At 52.9% G+C, this 16,710-nt stretch overlaps 1 protein-coding gene across 2 annotated transcripts in view; it reads left to right on the top strand.

Annotated features, from left to right (window-relative positions):
• Nucleotides 1-16,710, top strand: part of TBC1D22A (TBC1 domain family member 22A) — a 428,246-nt gene that overhangs the window by 28,354 nt on the left and 383,182 nt on the right. For both annotated transcript variants that reach the window (XM_007976122.3, XM_073006581.1), the window contains exons 2-4: nt 3,624-3,680; nt 4,596-4,936; nt 8,491-8,667. In XM_007976122.3, coding sequence (XP_007974313.1) covers nt 3,624-3,680; nt 4,596-4,936; nt 8,491-8,667 — 575 coding nt within the window. The remainder of the gene's footprint in view (nt 1-3,623; nt 3,681-4,595; nt 4,937-8,490; nt 8,668-16,710) is intronic.

The raw sequence follows: 16,710 nt of genomic DNA, 5'->3' as shown, positions 1-16,710 counted from the left end.
CTAGGAGGAGGTAGGTAGAAAACCAGAATGGGGAAGGTTTCAACTCTGTTATATGACCAAATGTTGGAATTTGGTGGAAGTGAATCTCTGGGTAGTGTCTGTGTGGTTATTCCTTATGTCCTGTATGTCACTAAGCTGGCTTTGCAGCCTGCCAGGTGTGAGTGACCTTGGGCAGGCTATTTTTTTTTTTATTTTTATTTTTTTTTTGAGACAGAGTCTCGCTCTGTCCCCCAGGCTGGAGTGCAGTGGCGTGATCTCAGCTCACTGCAAGCTCCTCTCCCAGGTTCATGCCATTCTCCTGCCTCAGCCTCCCGAGTAGCTGGGACTACAGGCACCCGCCATCACGAGCCCGGCTAATTTTTTGTATTTTTTAGTAGAGACGGGGTTTCACCGTGTTAGCCGGGATGGTCTCAATCTCCTGACCTTGTGATTCGCCCGCCTCGGCCTCCCAATAAGACTGGGTTTCTATACTCCTGTGGCATGCTCTTGCAGGAACTATCATGGAACATTCAAAATGCCAGTGAAAGTGTTGCTTTATGTTACTTTTGTAAGTAAACTGTAAAGGCCTGAATGGTTTGAACTGTGTTGTGCTTATTTTGGCCTCCCCAGTGCCCTGAGAGTCAGTATTGAAAAAATGTTTGTTAAATTTTGCTGAAAAATCTTAGACTATAAAGGTAAACATTTGGTATAATTAATATATTGTGCTGCAGGCATAGGAATGGGATACTGAATAGAAACTGAGTGGGAAGCTGAAAAATGACCCAATGTAATATTTTAATGTTAAAAATGATATTCTCGAAGCACTGGGTGAAAGGAGAGGTTACTTAATCAATGACATTTGAACTCTATTTTTTTTTTTTAAAGTTTCCTACTAAACGCTATATAGCAAAATGAAATAAATTCTAGGTGGATTGAAAACGTAAGGGTAGGAACGAGCCCTCTAGAAGGATGAAGCTAGCACGCAGTGAAATGTTTGTGCCCTCTCGGAAGGGCTGGGCCTTTCCAAGTGTCGTCCCCAAGGTGGAATCATGAGGAAAGGACACAAGAGTGGCTCAGCCTCCCAGACCAAGGAAAACAGATTGGCCACCGCCTTTCTCTTTCTGTCACTGCTCTAACAAACCATCACAAACTTACTGGCTTACAACAAACATGGTATCTTAGACTTCTAGAGTTTGCAAGTCTGACGTGGGTCTCACTGGGCTAACACCAAGGTGATGGTGGGGCTGGTTCCTTCTGGAAGCTCCAGGAGAGAGCGTTTTCCCTGCTCTCTCCAGCTCCAGGAAGCCGCCCACATTCCTTGGCATATGGCCCCTTTCTCCAAACGCTCTATTGCATTTGTGTGACCTTTTGTGGTCATGCCTCCCTCTGGCCACAGCCGGGAAGCTTTTCTGCGTTTGAGTACCCATGATTAGATTGTGCCCAGCAGGATAGCCCAGGATGGTCTCCCACCTCCGGGTTTGTGTTCTTAATTGCATCTGCAAAGTCCCCTTTGCCACGTCAGGTGACACAGTCACAGGTTCTGGGCGTTAGGATGTGGACATCTTGGGCGGGGGCCGTTATTCTGTGGACCACACCACTGAAATGACTAATAAGGAATGGTCTGTTTACAAGGTTTTTTTTTGCAAAGCAGTAAGAAAGTGGTGAGCACCTCATTAGAAAATGGACAAAGGGTATGAACAATTTACAAAAAGAAGAGGTACAAATGAACAAAATTAGAAAAAAATGTTTTACCTCACTAATGAATGAAAAGGCACATAGCTGACACGGAGACCACTGTTCTCCTGTTGAATGAGCAGTGATGTGTGGTGTCCGACCCTGCTGGTGGGATATGAGCCACGGCTCTTTGGCAGTGTGGACCAGCAGCATTTTTAATGCGTGCTTTATGTCCCAAGCTTTCCATTTCTAGGAGTCTATTCTCAAGAGGTTATCATAGTTGTGTGCAAATATTTGTCTCCAAATATCTTTATTGCTTTTTTGTAATCCCCATTTTATTTTATTTTTTAGAGACAGGGTCTCACTCTGTAACCCAGATTGGAGTGCAGTGGTACGTTCTTGGCTCACTGCAACCTCCACCTCCCAGGCTCAAGTGATCATTCCCACCATTTTTTTTGTAATCACTTATTTTATTTTTTTGAGACAGGGTCTCACTCTGTAACCCTGGTTAGAGTTCAGTGGTGCAGTCTTGGCTCACTGCAACCTCAGCCTCCCAAGTAGCTGGGACCACAGGCTTGTGTCACCACGCCCAGCCAATATTTTTATATTTTTTGTACAGACACGGTTTCGCCCTATTGCCCAGGCTAGTCCTAATCTCCTGAGCTCAAGCGATCCACCCACCTCGGCCTCCCAACATTGCCAGTATTGCCATCAACAAACAGAGATTCGTTTGTTTAATGTGTCTGGTAGTCTGTGGTGAGCAGTGCAGGGTTGGGCAGCAGCTCAAAGCCGTCATAGCCCCATGCTCTTTCCCGCCTGTCTGCCCTGCTGCCCTTCATGGTGGCATCTTCCGTCACTCACGCACGATGGCTGAGGTCCCAGGCCTCACCTCTGTGTTCCAGGTGGAAAAAAACGGAGAGAAACTAGGGGCCAAAGGGGTGCTAGGTAAGCCTGTTTTTTTTTTTTTCCCAAGAAAAGTAAAAACCCCCATTTATTTCTTGCTGGCTGTGAGAAATAAATGTGTGTCACAGGGCCAGCCGTGGCTGAAGTCAGCCAAAGGAGCAAAGGCTTCTGGGTAGAGGTTGATCAGTCAACCAACAGTGTCCGCCATGTGGAGTATTTAATTTCCATCGGTTTTCCAAATTTGCTCTGATGAATATAAGACTTTTATAATAAAGACTTTTATAATAAAACAATTAAATCTTTTTTTTTTTTTTTTTTTTTGAGACGGAGTCTTGCGGTGTCACCCAGGCTGGAGTGCAGTGACTCACTCTCGGCTCACTGCAACCTCTGCCTCCTGGATTCAAGCCATTCTCCTGCCTCAGCCTCCCCAGTAGCTAGGATTACAGGCGCGTACCACCATGCCCAGCTAATTTTTGTATTTTTAGTAGAGACGGGGTTTCATCATGTTTGCCAGGCTGGTCTCGAACTCCTGACCTTGTGATCCACCCACCTTGGCCTCCCAAAGTGCTGGGATTACAGGTGTGAGCCACTGCGTCCAGCCCATTAAATCTTTAAAAAAATTGTATTTATCTTTTGCAATTTTGTATTCAGTTTCAGACAAAATGATGGCAGTTGAGAATTCCCAGATGGGCGTTTCTTGGAGTTTTTAGTCTGTGGGCAGAGTCTGCAGTTTCTTCATTGCACTCCCAGACACCCTCATCACCGTGTGGAAGCCCGAGGGTCTGTGGTGGTGCTTGTTGGGCTGAGGCCTATTCTCAGGAAGGGGCTGAATGCCCTGCTTGTGTGGGGTGTGGGGTGTGGGGTGTGGGCTTGTATGGTGCCATTCATCCCTTCTGAACTGGGCCCTCAGGACCCTGGGTGGCTGCAGGGAGGCCTGCAGCAGCCAATGAGAAGCTGCTTCCTTCAGTCCTGTGGGTTCCTGGGAGCCCACCTTTTGGCTGAGCTGGTGGTAGGCTCTTGGGAAGGCAGGAGAGAGGCTCACTGGTTTTCCCTTTCTTTTCCATCAGCATCCAGCATGTGTATGGCGCCCAGCACCCCCCCTTTGATCCACTGTTACATGGCACGTAAGTGACGTTCCAATCTCAGTTGACGTCTTGGCTCTGATATGGGAGGGCTGTGGCAACCCTGGTCTTCCTGCTTCCCTTCTGCTCCCAGGCATTCCTGAGGGAATAGAGTGGTTTCTCATTCAGCCACACTGATCAAACAGTCGCTTTGTGTGAGATGCTGCACACCCCATGCTTCCCATCCCAGTGAGGACGGCGGATGTGGGAGCCACAGCCTGATGCGGGGAGGCGGGGGAGCCCTGGGGAGAGCCAGGAGCCGGCATCCTTTAGCCACGGGCAGCCTGGCTGCAGGCCATTCATGCTGGCTTGTCCTTTCCGCTCCTCCATCCCACATTCTCCACCAGCTGCTGGAGCCTGGCCCTGGCCTGTCCTGGCCCCTCCACAGCAGGTGGGAACACAGGGTGTGGGACCTGTGCTTGGCTGGTGTGGCCCTGCAGGACTGCACCTGTCTGCTAAGTTTCTGACGTGAGGTGGGGCCGGTGTTGTGTGTTGTCATATTTTGGGGGAATGTTTAAATGATCGTGTCTTCAAATCCGTATACCACAGGCCCATACCCTGCACAGGCGCTCCTGGCCCACACCCCCACTGCTGGGCAGGAGCCTTACTGGGACTTGGGGAAGGTGCCACTGGCCAGAGTGAGCTGGGCTGGGTCTGCAGGGCACCACCATGTGGCCCTGTGCCTCCTCCCAGGTGGCCTTCCTGGAGCCCCCTCCCCTCCTGCCACTGAGTCCTCATGGGCTTCACCTGCTGTGCTCTTTTGGCTGCCTCTGTGAATTGTGTTTGCTTTTTCACTCACTATTGCTAGATCAAAGCTGAAAACTTCTATGCCTGTCTTTTCACCTGGGAATTCTTTCCTGGCTGGTTTTGGGTGAAACCTTCGAGCATGTACGAGTCAAGACCGCCTTTGCATTGCAGTTTGCTGAAGTCCACGGCCAAGATGCCGACCACACCAGTGAAGGCCAAGAGGGTCAGCACCTTTCAGGAGTTCGAGAGCAATACCAGCGATGCTTGGGACGCTGGGGAGGACGACGATGAGCTCCTGGCCATGGCGGCGGAGAGCCTGAACTCCGAGGTGGTCATGGAGACGGCCAACCGGGTGCTGCGTAACCACAGCCAGCGGCAGGGGCGGCCCACGCTGCAGGAGGGGCCGGAGCTTCAGCAGAAACCCAGGCCTGAGGCAGAGCCGCCCTCACCTCCCAGCGGTGACCTCCGGCTGGTGAAGTCTGTCAGTGAGAGCCACACATCCTGTCCTGCAGGTATGATGGGAGGACTGAAGAGATGATCTGGGTTTCTGGCCAGGCTAAGAAAGTGGCCAGAACCCACTCACTGTGGGAGAATCAGTGGGTTCCCATCCTCATTTGCAGCAGGCTCCCTGGCCCATGAGAGCCCTTACGGTTATCTTCCAAGGGTAGGGGAGCGGCCTGCGCTCTATCCTGGGGCCCCCACGTGCTTTCTTCTCTCCTAGCTAAGTGTGTCTCTCCTCCGAGTGGAGTGGAGGCACCAGGCTGTTGTGGGCCAGCCGTGAGAGGGTCACGGGGGAGCAAGCGCCTGGGGACACTGTCTCCCTCCTAACTCCACCAGCTTGCAATGGTTCCATGGGTGACATTGCCAGCCGAGGGGTCAGGATCCTGCATGTTTAGGGGCTGGCCCTCTAGGCAGCTTACAGGATTCCTGCCCGGGGCGCATACACGTGGGCTCAGGTCCGAAGGGGCTGGGAGTCTGTCTTTTGGGTCGGCCACATTCACATTCTGACCCCCTTGGGTGGGGTCGTGTCTGGTGCCATGTGCATGGCACTGGTGCGCAGCAGCTGTTCTCGAGGCTGTTTCTGTGACTACTGCTCTTTAGGTGTTACAGGCCATCACGTCTGTGATGGAAAAGCCGCATGGTCATGTGGTGAACCCACCGTGGGCCGCAGGCACTGTTTTCAGAGCCTGGGATACCCCACTGGACAGACTGAGGTCCATCTGTGCCCTGTGGAAAGTCGGTTCTGGTGAGAGGGACGGATGCAGCACTGCCCACAGCCAGCAAGGGGGCACAGAGTGTGCTGGGAGGCAGCAGGTGCCATGGTCAAGAGAGGCAGAGAACGGGGTGGGAACGTGGTGGCTGTGAGAGCAGTGGCGAGTTGAGTGTCATCTTAAACGAGGAGGTCAGGGTGTCCTTGCGTGAGCAGTGCTGTTGGGAGGCAGGCCTGAGGGGCAGGGGCGAGGGCTAGCCGGGGCGGCCACAGGCCCTCATAGGTACCTCCCTCCAAGGTCTTCTGGGGGCTAGGATGCCCTCCCCACATTTCCAGTTGAGAAGATGGAGATTGTTAGAACAGTCTGAGGTAACCTTGCAGAACTAGGTTTCATACCTAGGTCTAGTTTTTAAAACCACTTTCTAGGAATTGGTTAACTTCTAAAATGTTACAGCTCTCATTAGTTGAGAACGCTGTGCGTGATTTCATTTGATCAGTTTTCTTTTTGGAATCTAATAAATTTTAAAGTCTTTGAACTTGTAAGTGGAAATCTGGTGATAGCCTTTGCGGGAGGTTTGGAAACCTGGTGACTGACTGAAGCATGCACTGACTGCCTCCTGCAGGCCCATTCTGGGCAGCGCCCTTCGGCCTGGGCAGAGTTGGAGTTGGCAGGATCCCTGACTTCATCTGCTCTGGGAGGGTGGTGCTGACATTGAAGCTCTGTGAGCCTCTCAGCACCCCGCCCCCTACCCCCAAGATGCAGGGTGCTGTCAGGCTGAGAGTGGCCAGGGCCGCAGGACCACACCGTGTGTGGCTGGGGGATCTGACAAGAGGCAGGCTCAGACTGCGACCAACCGGGGTCGGGGAGCTGTGGGATGTCACCCTGGGATGGCCTCATCCTGGAAGAGCCAAGCAAAGGATGCTCCAGACAGCTTGCACTGGGAGAAGGGAGCCTGTGACCTCGTCGCCTTGTGCCCCCACCGTCTGCCTTGGAGTTGGCCACTTTTCCGGTGTTTGCTTTCTGGGCAAGCCTTTTTTGAGCACTTCAGTATAGTAACGGTGATACCATATATTGATCGTTTACTGTGTGGCAGGTACAGTATCACGTCTCTGTGATACTAAACTCACTAAACTTTGCAGCAACACCAGGGCATGGATTTGTGGGCCCTGCTCAGGACTGAGTGGCTCCTTCCGTGTCCTGATGAAGCCACATCAGTCATTTCTAAAGATCTCAGGGAAGTCCAGCTGAGCACCTTTAATTCTGGGACTCGGTGCACAGCTGTTCTTCCTGCTGAATGTTGATTATGAGGAACTGTCAGTGCTGCTGAAGCAATAGACTCTGAAGGAGGGACAGGGGCACTGTTACCCATGGTCCTCCCCTCTGCTCAGGTGCTGGTTCTCAGCCCGCCCTGCGGTAAGGCCGGCAGCGGGAACTCTGGAGCCAGATGGCCCGGCCTGGGGCCCCAGCCCACTGCTCGGCGTGCGGCTGCTACAAAAGAGGAATCACAGCAAGGGCGCTGAGGCTGCTGGGAGGAGGTTGCCCCGGGGGTTGGGGGGTGTCAGGGAGAGTGGGCAGCGGGGATGGGGGGAGGAGACAGGGCGGTACTCTAAAGTCCATGCCCCCACTTTAGCAGACTTTGCTGGAAATTTAACTGGACCACATTCTGCCCAGAACCCATAGGTTGCTTGGCTCCTGGATAGCCTGAGGGTTTCTGTGTGAATTCTTTTCCCCCACCCCCAGGTGATGAAGGAAATGGGGGCGCTGTGTGGGAAGGAGGACGCGGGGGGAGTGGGGCTCCTACCTCCTTGCTCCCAGCTGCTGGAGTGGATGTCAGCCGGTCAATTGCAGCATGTGCTCTGGCTCCGTTTCCTGGAGTTTATTTTTCACTCTAGTTTAATTTTCAGCTTTTGAAAGATGAGATAGCTAGACAGGATTTAGACCTAGGAGTCTGGAGCCTTCCCCAGCCTCTTGCTTGTTGGTCTTGGGTGGCCGTGTTGAGTGACCTGAGGGCCTTAGGGTCTTCCCTTGGGCTGACCCGGTCCCGGGTTGCTAGGTGGGATGTGCTGTCTCACCTCCTGCTTAGGCCCCTGTGGGCCTGTCCATCCTGGGGGTCAGCGAGGCCTGGGTGGGCAGCAGCAGAGGGCGGAAGGGAGGGTGGGCAGCTTGTACTCTAGTGCCACCTCGGTCACTGCCTTGTGGTGGGGTCTGGGAAGGTGCCATTCCTTACTTGTCTGACTTCCTTTGTTTCCTTGGGATGAGGGTCCCTGTGGGACCTTCCTCCCAGGGCACTGGGGAGACCCAGGGAGGGCCAGGCAGGTGGCGGGTTGGGCATGCTCTTGAGACAGCAGGTGAGTGCCCTCGCAGTGCCCTGGTTCCTGCTGTGTCCCCACCGTTGCCTCCTGTCCTCAGCGCCTCTGCGGGCTTTCTCCTTTCCCTCACGGTAACTCGAGGACTTGCCCTTTACGCTCAGGCCTGGCTGACCCGAGAATACCCTCCTGCACAGACCCTCTGGGTCGTGTCACCTGGGAAGGCCCTGATCCTCCACCCCAGGCACTGGTGGGAGCCTGACCGCCAACACAGCCCGAGGGATCCTGGAGTTTTCTGGCTGTCGTGTTGCTTTTATGCGAGGTGCTCCATTTCACTGATGACTGATACTCTGCCAGTGAGGCTAGTGAATTTCAAAGTTGTCAGTTCTATGTTATTGCTCAAGAAACTGAGGTCCCCGCTGCTCAGTGATGGGAAGAAGGGACCACTGTGACCCAACAGCGTTCACAAAGAGACGGTGGCACAGCCAGGAGGAACATGCGGTCGAGAGGAACGCCCTCACCCTCACCCCCGTTCTCTCACCCCTGCAGAAAGTGCCAGCGATGCCGCCCCTCTGCAGAGGTCCCAGTCTCTCCCACACGCGGCCACCGTCACGCTGGGTGGCACATCTGACCCCAGCACCCTCAGCAGCTCAGCACTGAGCGAAAGAGAGGCCTCCCGGCTCGACAAGTTCAAGCAGCTGCTTGCCGGCCCCAACACAGACCTTGGTAAGCACCCTGCCCTCTGGAGGACATACACGGACATTTCTTGCCGTTTCTGAAATAGATCACATCTTAAAGGATTCCGTGTGGGCTTATGTAATGCACACGCTTCCGTGTGCAATTTGGCTTGCAGGAAGGTGATGAGTTCACATAATATTTTCAAGTCAGTAAGTCACTAAGGTAGTAGCAATTTGTGCTGATAGTTGCCTCTAGACATGTTTTGTTAGTGTTTTTCCAATGCAATTTGAAAATATATTTTGCGTTCCTTTTGGTTTTCTTTTTTTTTTTTTTGAGACAGAGTCTCACTCTGTCGCCCAGGCTGGAGTGCAGTGGCGCGATCTCGGCTCACTGCAAGCTCCGCCTCCAGGGTTCACGCCATTCTCCTGCCTCAGCCTCCCAAGTAGCTGGGACTACAGGCGCCCGCCGCCACGCCCGGCTAATTTTTTGTATTTTTAGTAGAGACGGGTTTTCACCGTGTTAGCCAGGATGGTCTTGATCTCCTGACCTCGTGATCCACCCGCCTCGGCCTCCCAAAGTGCTGGGATTACAGGCGTGAGCCACCGTGCCCGGCTTGGTTTTCTTATTTCAAAATTTGAGGCAAGGTCTTACTCTGTCGCCCAGGCTGGAGTGCAGTGGTGCGATCACAGTGCACTGCAACCTGGAATTCCTGGGTTCAAGCAATCCTCCTGTCTCAGCCTCCTGAGTATCTGGGACTACAGGATTGTGCCAGCATGCTCACCAAATTCTTTAAACAATTTTTTCTAGGGATAGGGGTCTCCCTGTGTTGCCCAGGCTGGTCTTGAACTCCTAGGCTTAAGAGATCCTCCTGCCTCAGCCTCACAAAGCACTGGGCTTTCAGGCGTGAGGTGCCGCGCCTGGCCCATTCTGTTTTCTTGTTGTCCCAATTGCAGTCTTCATTATTGCCGCCCTTGGTGAGCCCTTCGAGGCTGGCCAGGTGGACATCCTTGTTCGTCATAGTATTCTGAAGACAGTGGCTCATGGGGGCGCAGCGCTGGTGACCATCAACTCGATCTGCTGGTTTTGCACCTTCCTGCCCTGGGGCTGGCAGTCATCAGAGGGTGACAGGCTGTGAGCCCTGCAAGGGGCAAGGGTGAGGCTGGGGCAGAGGGGCAGGCCCGCAGGGCGGAGCACAGTCACCAGCGTGACTCTTCCTGCGCGAGTTGCTTCCAGGCACACGCAGTGTCCCTGTGGACCGCCGTGGCCAGGCTCTGTGGAACGCACTTGCTTTGAGTTCTTCTGGTGGCATTCCTGCTGAATCCACGTCCTTCCTTTCCGTATGTCATCTTTGTGGAGCGCCACTCTGGCTAGGCGTTTGCTAAATGCTGGAACTCTCGGGAGGACTGGAATGTGGCCTTGGTCATGAGATTGCTTCACTCGGGGGACACCTGTATCAGACAGTTACGGCCAGTGTCACTGTGGCACTCTGAGAGCCGGAGGTGCAACGCCTGGCTTGGCCAGGAGGTGGCGAGTGGCGCACGCAGATGGGCCGCTGGGAGCCGTGCAGGAGCCGTGCAGGGGCCGTGCAGGAGCTCGCAGCATCTGGGCCTTCATGCTCAGGCCCAGGGCAGGCAGAGGGTTTCTGGGCAGAAGCAGCGGTTCAGAGGGCACGGCTGGAGCTGTGTTCCCGAGGCTGGGGAGGGCTCTTGGAAGGTCTGTTGGCAAGGAGGACGCAGCTCCGCGTAGAGTTCTCAAAGCGGGTGGTTGTTTCTTCCTTATGTTTGTGTTTTTGAAACAGCAACACTTGCATGTGTTATAACATGACACAGCACAGCAGGGTCTGTGTGAAAATGAGGCCTGTCCCAGCCTCCACCTTCCCTTCCTTTCCACAGTTCCAGGTGTCTCCTTCCAGTGATGGCCCATGCATGTGTTGTTTTAAACGTTTTATGTTGATGCAATTCAAACTTGCAGAACAGTTGGCAAGGATAGTGCCAACAACTCCCATATGCTCTGCACCCAGAATCACCAGTTGTTTACATTTGCCTGTTACCGTTCTGCATGTGTGTGCCTCTTTTTGTGTGTGTGTGTGTGTGTATATATATATATATATTTTTTTTTCTGAACCATTTGAGAGTCAGTTGGAGATATATCCCTTTACCTCTAAAACCTTCGCTGCCTGTTTCCTAAGCACAAAGACATTCCCTCAGTATCATCACAGCACGGGTGTCAAAATCAGGAAATTGAACATTGACACAGTACTATTTTACGCTTTTATTATTATAATCCGCAGTCCATAGTCACATTCTGCCAGTCGTCCCTGTAACGTCCTTTCTCTGTTTTTTTCTTAGCCCAGACTCCAGTTGGGGACCTTGCATTCCATTTGAGTGCCACGCCTCTGTCTTCTCCATCAACCTGGAGCAGCAGCCTTGCCTGTCTCTGCATTTCGATCTTGACACTTTAGCAGAGCACAGGCCAGTGATTTTATGGGATGTCCCTTGGTTTGTGCTTGTCTGGTGTTTGCCCACGGTGAGATTCTGGTTGATAATTTTTGGCGGGAACGTCCCTGAAGGGATTTGTGTTCTTCTTGGTCATCACAGCGGGGCACGTGGTGCTGGTGGGTCCTCGCATTGACGTGGACTCCGATCACTTGGCTGAGGTGGCGTCTGCCAGCTCTTTGCGCCGAAGAGCTCCCCTTTTTCCTTTGGTGATGAAGTGTTCTGTAGAGGGACGCTCTGGGGTCTGTGCATTTCTGCGGTGTTTTTCTTTCTCCCCTTGCACAGTAAGGGTTGTACACCTCACTTTTTAAAGGAATGATATATTTTCCCGTGGTGTATGTGGAGAACCGCCTTAGTCTTTGGAGTGCCCTGTAACATGCCGTCCTATGGACGTGCCCCACTTGACTGCACCAGCCCCTGCGGATGGGCAGACAGGTTATTCCTAACTTGCTATTGTTACAAACAACTTGAGAACGTTTCTTCAGGTGCCTGAACCTCCTTCTGTGATGGTGACGCTCACAGAGCATCCCTAGCCATGGGTGAGGCGAGAAGGCAGTGTGGGGGATGACTGTGATTTCGGCTAGCGCACCGGGTAGGTGGAAGTGTCACCCACCAAGACAGGAGATAAAGGTAGGTCGTGCTTGCAGGAGTAGAATCTTGTAGTTGATGTATTAGCCGCTTCCTCTCCTAGCATGCCAGCGCCCCTCTCTGCTGGCTCTCGTGCCTCCAGGGTGGCGCGGGGATGCAGAACCACGTTGCACCTGGGAGAGCAGGTCCTGGAGCCAGGCTGTCTGTGTGGGGAGCTGGTTCCACTGGTTACTCGCCACGTGACCTTGAGCCAGCTTGGTGATGATCCTGCGTCTCAGAGTTCTCGTTTGCGTGATAGGCATGACGAAAGCAGTGCTCATTTTGCAGTTTGAATGAGATAGTACGTAGAACATGCTTAAGAGAGTGCCTAGCACATACTAAACACTCAAAAATGTTAGTTATTTTCATGGTGGTGGTTACGTTCATTTGAACTGGCCTTTTTATCTTTTTGTCTTCTCACTTGATTTTTGCGCTGCTGACGTATATGGTCACTTTTGTAGTCATTGACGAGTCAGGTGACTTAACAGATGTTGTCCTGGTTGTGTCCCGTGGTTTCCAGCAACAGGCAGGTGGCGGAGAGACAGCTGGTGAAAGCACGATGTGCCTGATGGGAGCCGTGTGCTGGGCCAGGCTCTGAACACCCGCCTGGAACATTCTGGAGGAGGCTCTGAGCACCCGCCTGGAACATTCTGGAGGAGGCTCTGAGCGCCCGCCTGGAACATTCTGGAGGAGGCTCTGAGCGCCCGCCTGGCACATTCTGGAGGAGGCTCTGAGCGCCCGCCTGGCACATTCTGGAGGAGGCTCTGAGCGCCCGCCTGGCACATTCTGGCGGAGGCTCTGAGCGCCCGCCTGGAACATTCTGGTGGAGGCTCTGAGCGCCCGCCTGGAACATTCTGGAGGGCTTCGTCATTGAAGCAACTTTTGGAAATTAAAATCATACTTAAAAGTAAAGCTTTCAAGACTTGTGGGAAGATGGGAGTATGTAGGGCTAGATTTTCCCATGTAAAAATCAAGTTATTTTGTTAGGTTGAGGGGACTATGGGTTTTTCTCTCTCTTTATAATTCTATGTAAATATCACATCTAAAACCAAAAAGCTCAATGCAGAGCTTTCAAAGTTAAACGATTACTGCATTTGCATTTAGTAGCAAGAGAAAACATCGCCAGTAAATTGCCTGTTTTTATAAGGCAGTTGAGAGAGCTTTGGAAGACCGTGGAATGTACTGTCTTCACATTACATGAAAGACATAAGTGGCAAATATTTGCCAATGTTGGAGAAGCAAACCACCGATATGAGAAGTGCCTACAGAAATGAGTCTACCTGCGGAATATCATTCTGTCCAGCGGAGTGCTGTGTCTCTTTGTTTAGCTTACACTCTGTTATGAGCCTGGGGATGAAAGTAGCAAATAGAACTTAACAGCTCATTTTGCTCTTAGCATTGGCTCAATATTTACTCACACAAAGACTGCCTACTTTGAAGCCCCAGAAAATGACACTCATGTTGGTCACGTGTGTCTGGTAAATGGTAGTGCGATTTTGTAGCCTGCAGTACATGCAGTTTCCTGAGGGCCGTCTAGGGCCCACCGTCTAGAGCCCCCCAGTGGGCCTCGGAGGGCAAACTGTGTGTGGAGGTCAGCTCTGGCCCTCAAGGCTTTCCAACAGTAGGACAGAAGGCGTGACTACGCTTCTGTCAAGGAGTGGGGCCAGGCCACGGCCATGTTCCACTTCCCCCGAGGGGTGAGCACCCAGTCTGGGCTGTGTGAGAGTGTGCTGATAGATGGAGGTCAGCAGGAGAGGGGGTTTGGGGGTTGGGAGGGCATGAACAGAAGTTTGGAGCCGTACACCTCGGGAGCACTAATGTGAGTAGATGCCCCCTTGGTGTCCACGGCGGGAGGGCAGCTCTGAAGGGGCCTGGGCCGTTGGTGACAGGAGAAAGCAGGTGTGGCCTTGGGGTAGGCTCTCAGTGTGATGGCTGGCCGTGTCCTTACTCATGAAGTGGCTCAACCTCCCTGTCTCGTCAGCTATAGAGGGGGCACGAGACCCGCCCTGTAGGGTCCTTTTGAAGGTCAGCGGGAATTCTTGTGGAGTCACTCGTTCATCCAGGCTCTGTTGGGCACCTGCTGTGGTTGTGGGCAGTGGGGAGGGATCGGCAGCCAGGCTTGCAAGGGCCCTGCCCTCAAGGAGCTGACATTCTCATGTGAGGAGACAGACGGAACTCGCTCAGTAACCCCACAACCATCAGGAAGCATCTGGGGAGAGTCAAGGCACGTGGAGGGTAGAGACTGGCGCTGCTCTGCAGTTGGCTGCTTCTGGGGCGAGATCTGCATGGAGGCAGGCATTTGAAGAGGGGGCACGAGCATTCTAGGGACAGGCCCAGAGGTGCAAAGGTCCTGCGGGCAATAGAGCTTCATGTGCTTGAGGGGTTGCTGAGGCTCTGGCCTGGTGGCTGAGTGGGGTGCGGGGAGAGGCCTGCGAGGCAGGCAGGGACCTGGTCCCCAGGGCTGAGAAGTCCAGGAGAAGGAGCTCTGCTTTTACTTTGATCACAGCATGAAGCCTCTGGGAGGTTTTGAACCGGGGGAGTAAAGCGTGGTGCAGAGCATGGGAAAGTGGTTGCTATTCTGTGTGGCAGGAAGAGCTGATGGCTGCTTCTGAGCAGGTGTTGCCAGTGGCCATGGACTAGGCAGAGTCCTTGGGGAGCTCTTGGGAGGGGCTGGGGGAGGGTCAGAGTAGGGTGGGAGACTAGGGGGCAAGAGTGGACGCCATGGGCTGGGGATGTGGGTGGGGTGGGCTGCATGAATCGGGGGCTAATGGGATCTGGAGCTGGGTAGACTGGCGAGAAGGCGAGTGCCAGGACCCCCATAGTTTAGAGCCTGGGGTCTGTAGGGACGGGGAACAGCCAATAGACACAGAAATCAGAACACACTCCAGAGATGGCATTTCACTGGGGAGACAAAATCACGTCCTCGTGAAACAGAGAGCCAGGGAAAGCGGTGTGTTTAAATAATGACATAGTTACAGCCGTTGGGGGCCTTTACTCTGTGCTGGGCACTGTGTTGTAGAGATTATGTTATCAGTCACCAGACCCCGCTCTGTACCCCCACCCGCTTCCTGTGTGCCCCAGATTGCTGGCCTTATCGCTGGTTTACAGCTGAGGAGCTTGAGACAAGGTTAAGCAGGCGGCTGCCCTCCAGCCCCACAGTGAGGCCTGAGCCGGCTGGGAACCAGGGTCACCCCGGGCTGGGCTCCCAGCCTCCAGGTCACACATTTCTGGTTAGTGTAGACAGTGGGCATTCTCGGTGCTGTTGGAGGCCCGAGGAACGGGGGCGGTTTTCTCTCCCGTGGGCCTTGTTGGAGATCCTGGCTTCTGGTGTGGGAGCTGGGGCCAGGTGCCAGGAGCTGAGGCCAGGAGGGCACTTGGTTCCCGCGACCCGGCCATCGGTGTCCAGCGTCGTCCTCTAGTGGCCAGGTGCTGTCATTGCAGCCTGTGTTGTGTTACCACGTTGGCCTTATGGGTGGGGGGTGCTTACACTTGGCGCGTGCCTGTGTGTGTCCAGCCTGCTTACACTTGTGTGTGCTTGTGTATGTCCAGCGTGCTTACTGAAAGTGCCTGTGTGTGTCCAGCATGCTTACTGAAAGGCAAGCACAGCCTCAGAAGAGAATACCGTGAGGGACGAAGATGAAAGCTCTGGCTAACTCGGCCTTGTCCTGGAGTCTCATCAGGGAAGGGCTTTCTCAAGGAAGGCAGCCCCCTGGCCGCCTAGAACTGCCCAGTGCAGAGGCCCCGGGGCGGAGGGAACAAACTCCCGCTCGCACAGCCCTTCTGTGCATGCAGTGACCCAGCCACACGCAGATGCTTGCTGGCCCTGCTCTGTCCTCAAGTCCCCTGCAGTGAGTGTCACATGGTAGCCACTTGTCATTTGATGGTTCGCTGACTCTTCAGCTAGACTTTTCTTGCCTTCCTTTGGGGCATACATGGTCCTCTGTCTCTGGTTTTCCTTTGTTTCTTAAATTTACTAGGTAAGTAAGTGACACTACCATCCAGTGGCAGCTCAGCAATAATGCGATGGTACCTCCTTGAGCCAAGGATGGGCTTTTCCAACCGTGTGCCTGTGGGTTTGCGTTTTCCCCTCCGTGGCTTCCCTCAGAGCACTGCTCCTCTGCTTTCCCTCCAAGCTTGCCCCAGGCCGTGGCCCGCTTTTGCTCGTGTGTTCCCACTTATGACAGGAGCTGCGCCCGTTTCTTTCCTTTGATCGTTTTGTCACTAAAGGGTTTCTGTGATCATCATTAACAGAAATGTTATTGAAAGTTAGAGAAAAGGAAAAGATAATAAAACCAGCAAACCAAAATTGCCACTGTTTCCACATGCTGTATTAACTAGAGTTGTGCTTGCTTTTTCCCTCTAATTTATTCCCTCTTAATCGGTTATTACCAGTCCTTCGGAGCTCACTAGCAGAAATTGCTCTCAGCAGCCGTTTCGTCTGCAGAATGATCTGGGCTTCAGGCAGGGCATGCGAAAGCCTCAGATGAACACGCTGGCTCCCCCCTTTCATGGCATTGCCGGCATCCTTTTTTCTGGGCGACGTTTTTCCTGCTCGATGTGGTATTTGAAGTACATGTGGTGTCACGCGGCTTAAAATAACCAAATTAGATATGATTTGGTGAAAATGGAGAATTTTATTTACTATCCATAGTAGTATAATCTTCAGTTTAATAGGAAACCTTTCTCTGTTCCTTCAGGTGATTTGTTTCTGTTGAATGGTGATTTTTAGTCTGTAATATTCAAAGCAAATGCTAAAAGAGAGTTTATAAGTCTTTGGGATGGTTTTAAAGGAGCCGCCTTAAAAACTTATCTGTTACATGTTTATCTTTTTTTCTCTTATGATTTCTTTTGTAGGTGAGGGTATTGAATAGAGACTTGAGCAATTGTGCGACTGTGGTGTGTGTTTTCTCTGTGCGAGGGATAGGAGAAGGAAAGTAGGGCGACTGTGGCAGGATCCCCAGGAACTCAT

This window comes from Chlorocebus sabaeus, chromosome 19, assembly GCF_047675955.1.
Source record: "Chlorocebus sabaeus isolate Y175 chromosome 19, mChlSab1.0.hap1, whole genome shotgun sequence".
NCBI lineage: Eukaryota > Metazoa > Chordata > Mammalia > Primates > Cercopithecidae > Chlorocebus > Chlorocebus sabaeus.
The sequence above is the reverse complement of the archived record's forward strand: the minus strand, read 5'-3'. Positions and strand labels throughout refer to the sequence as shown.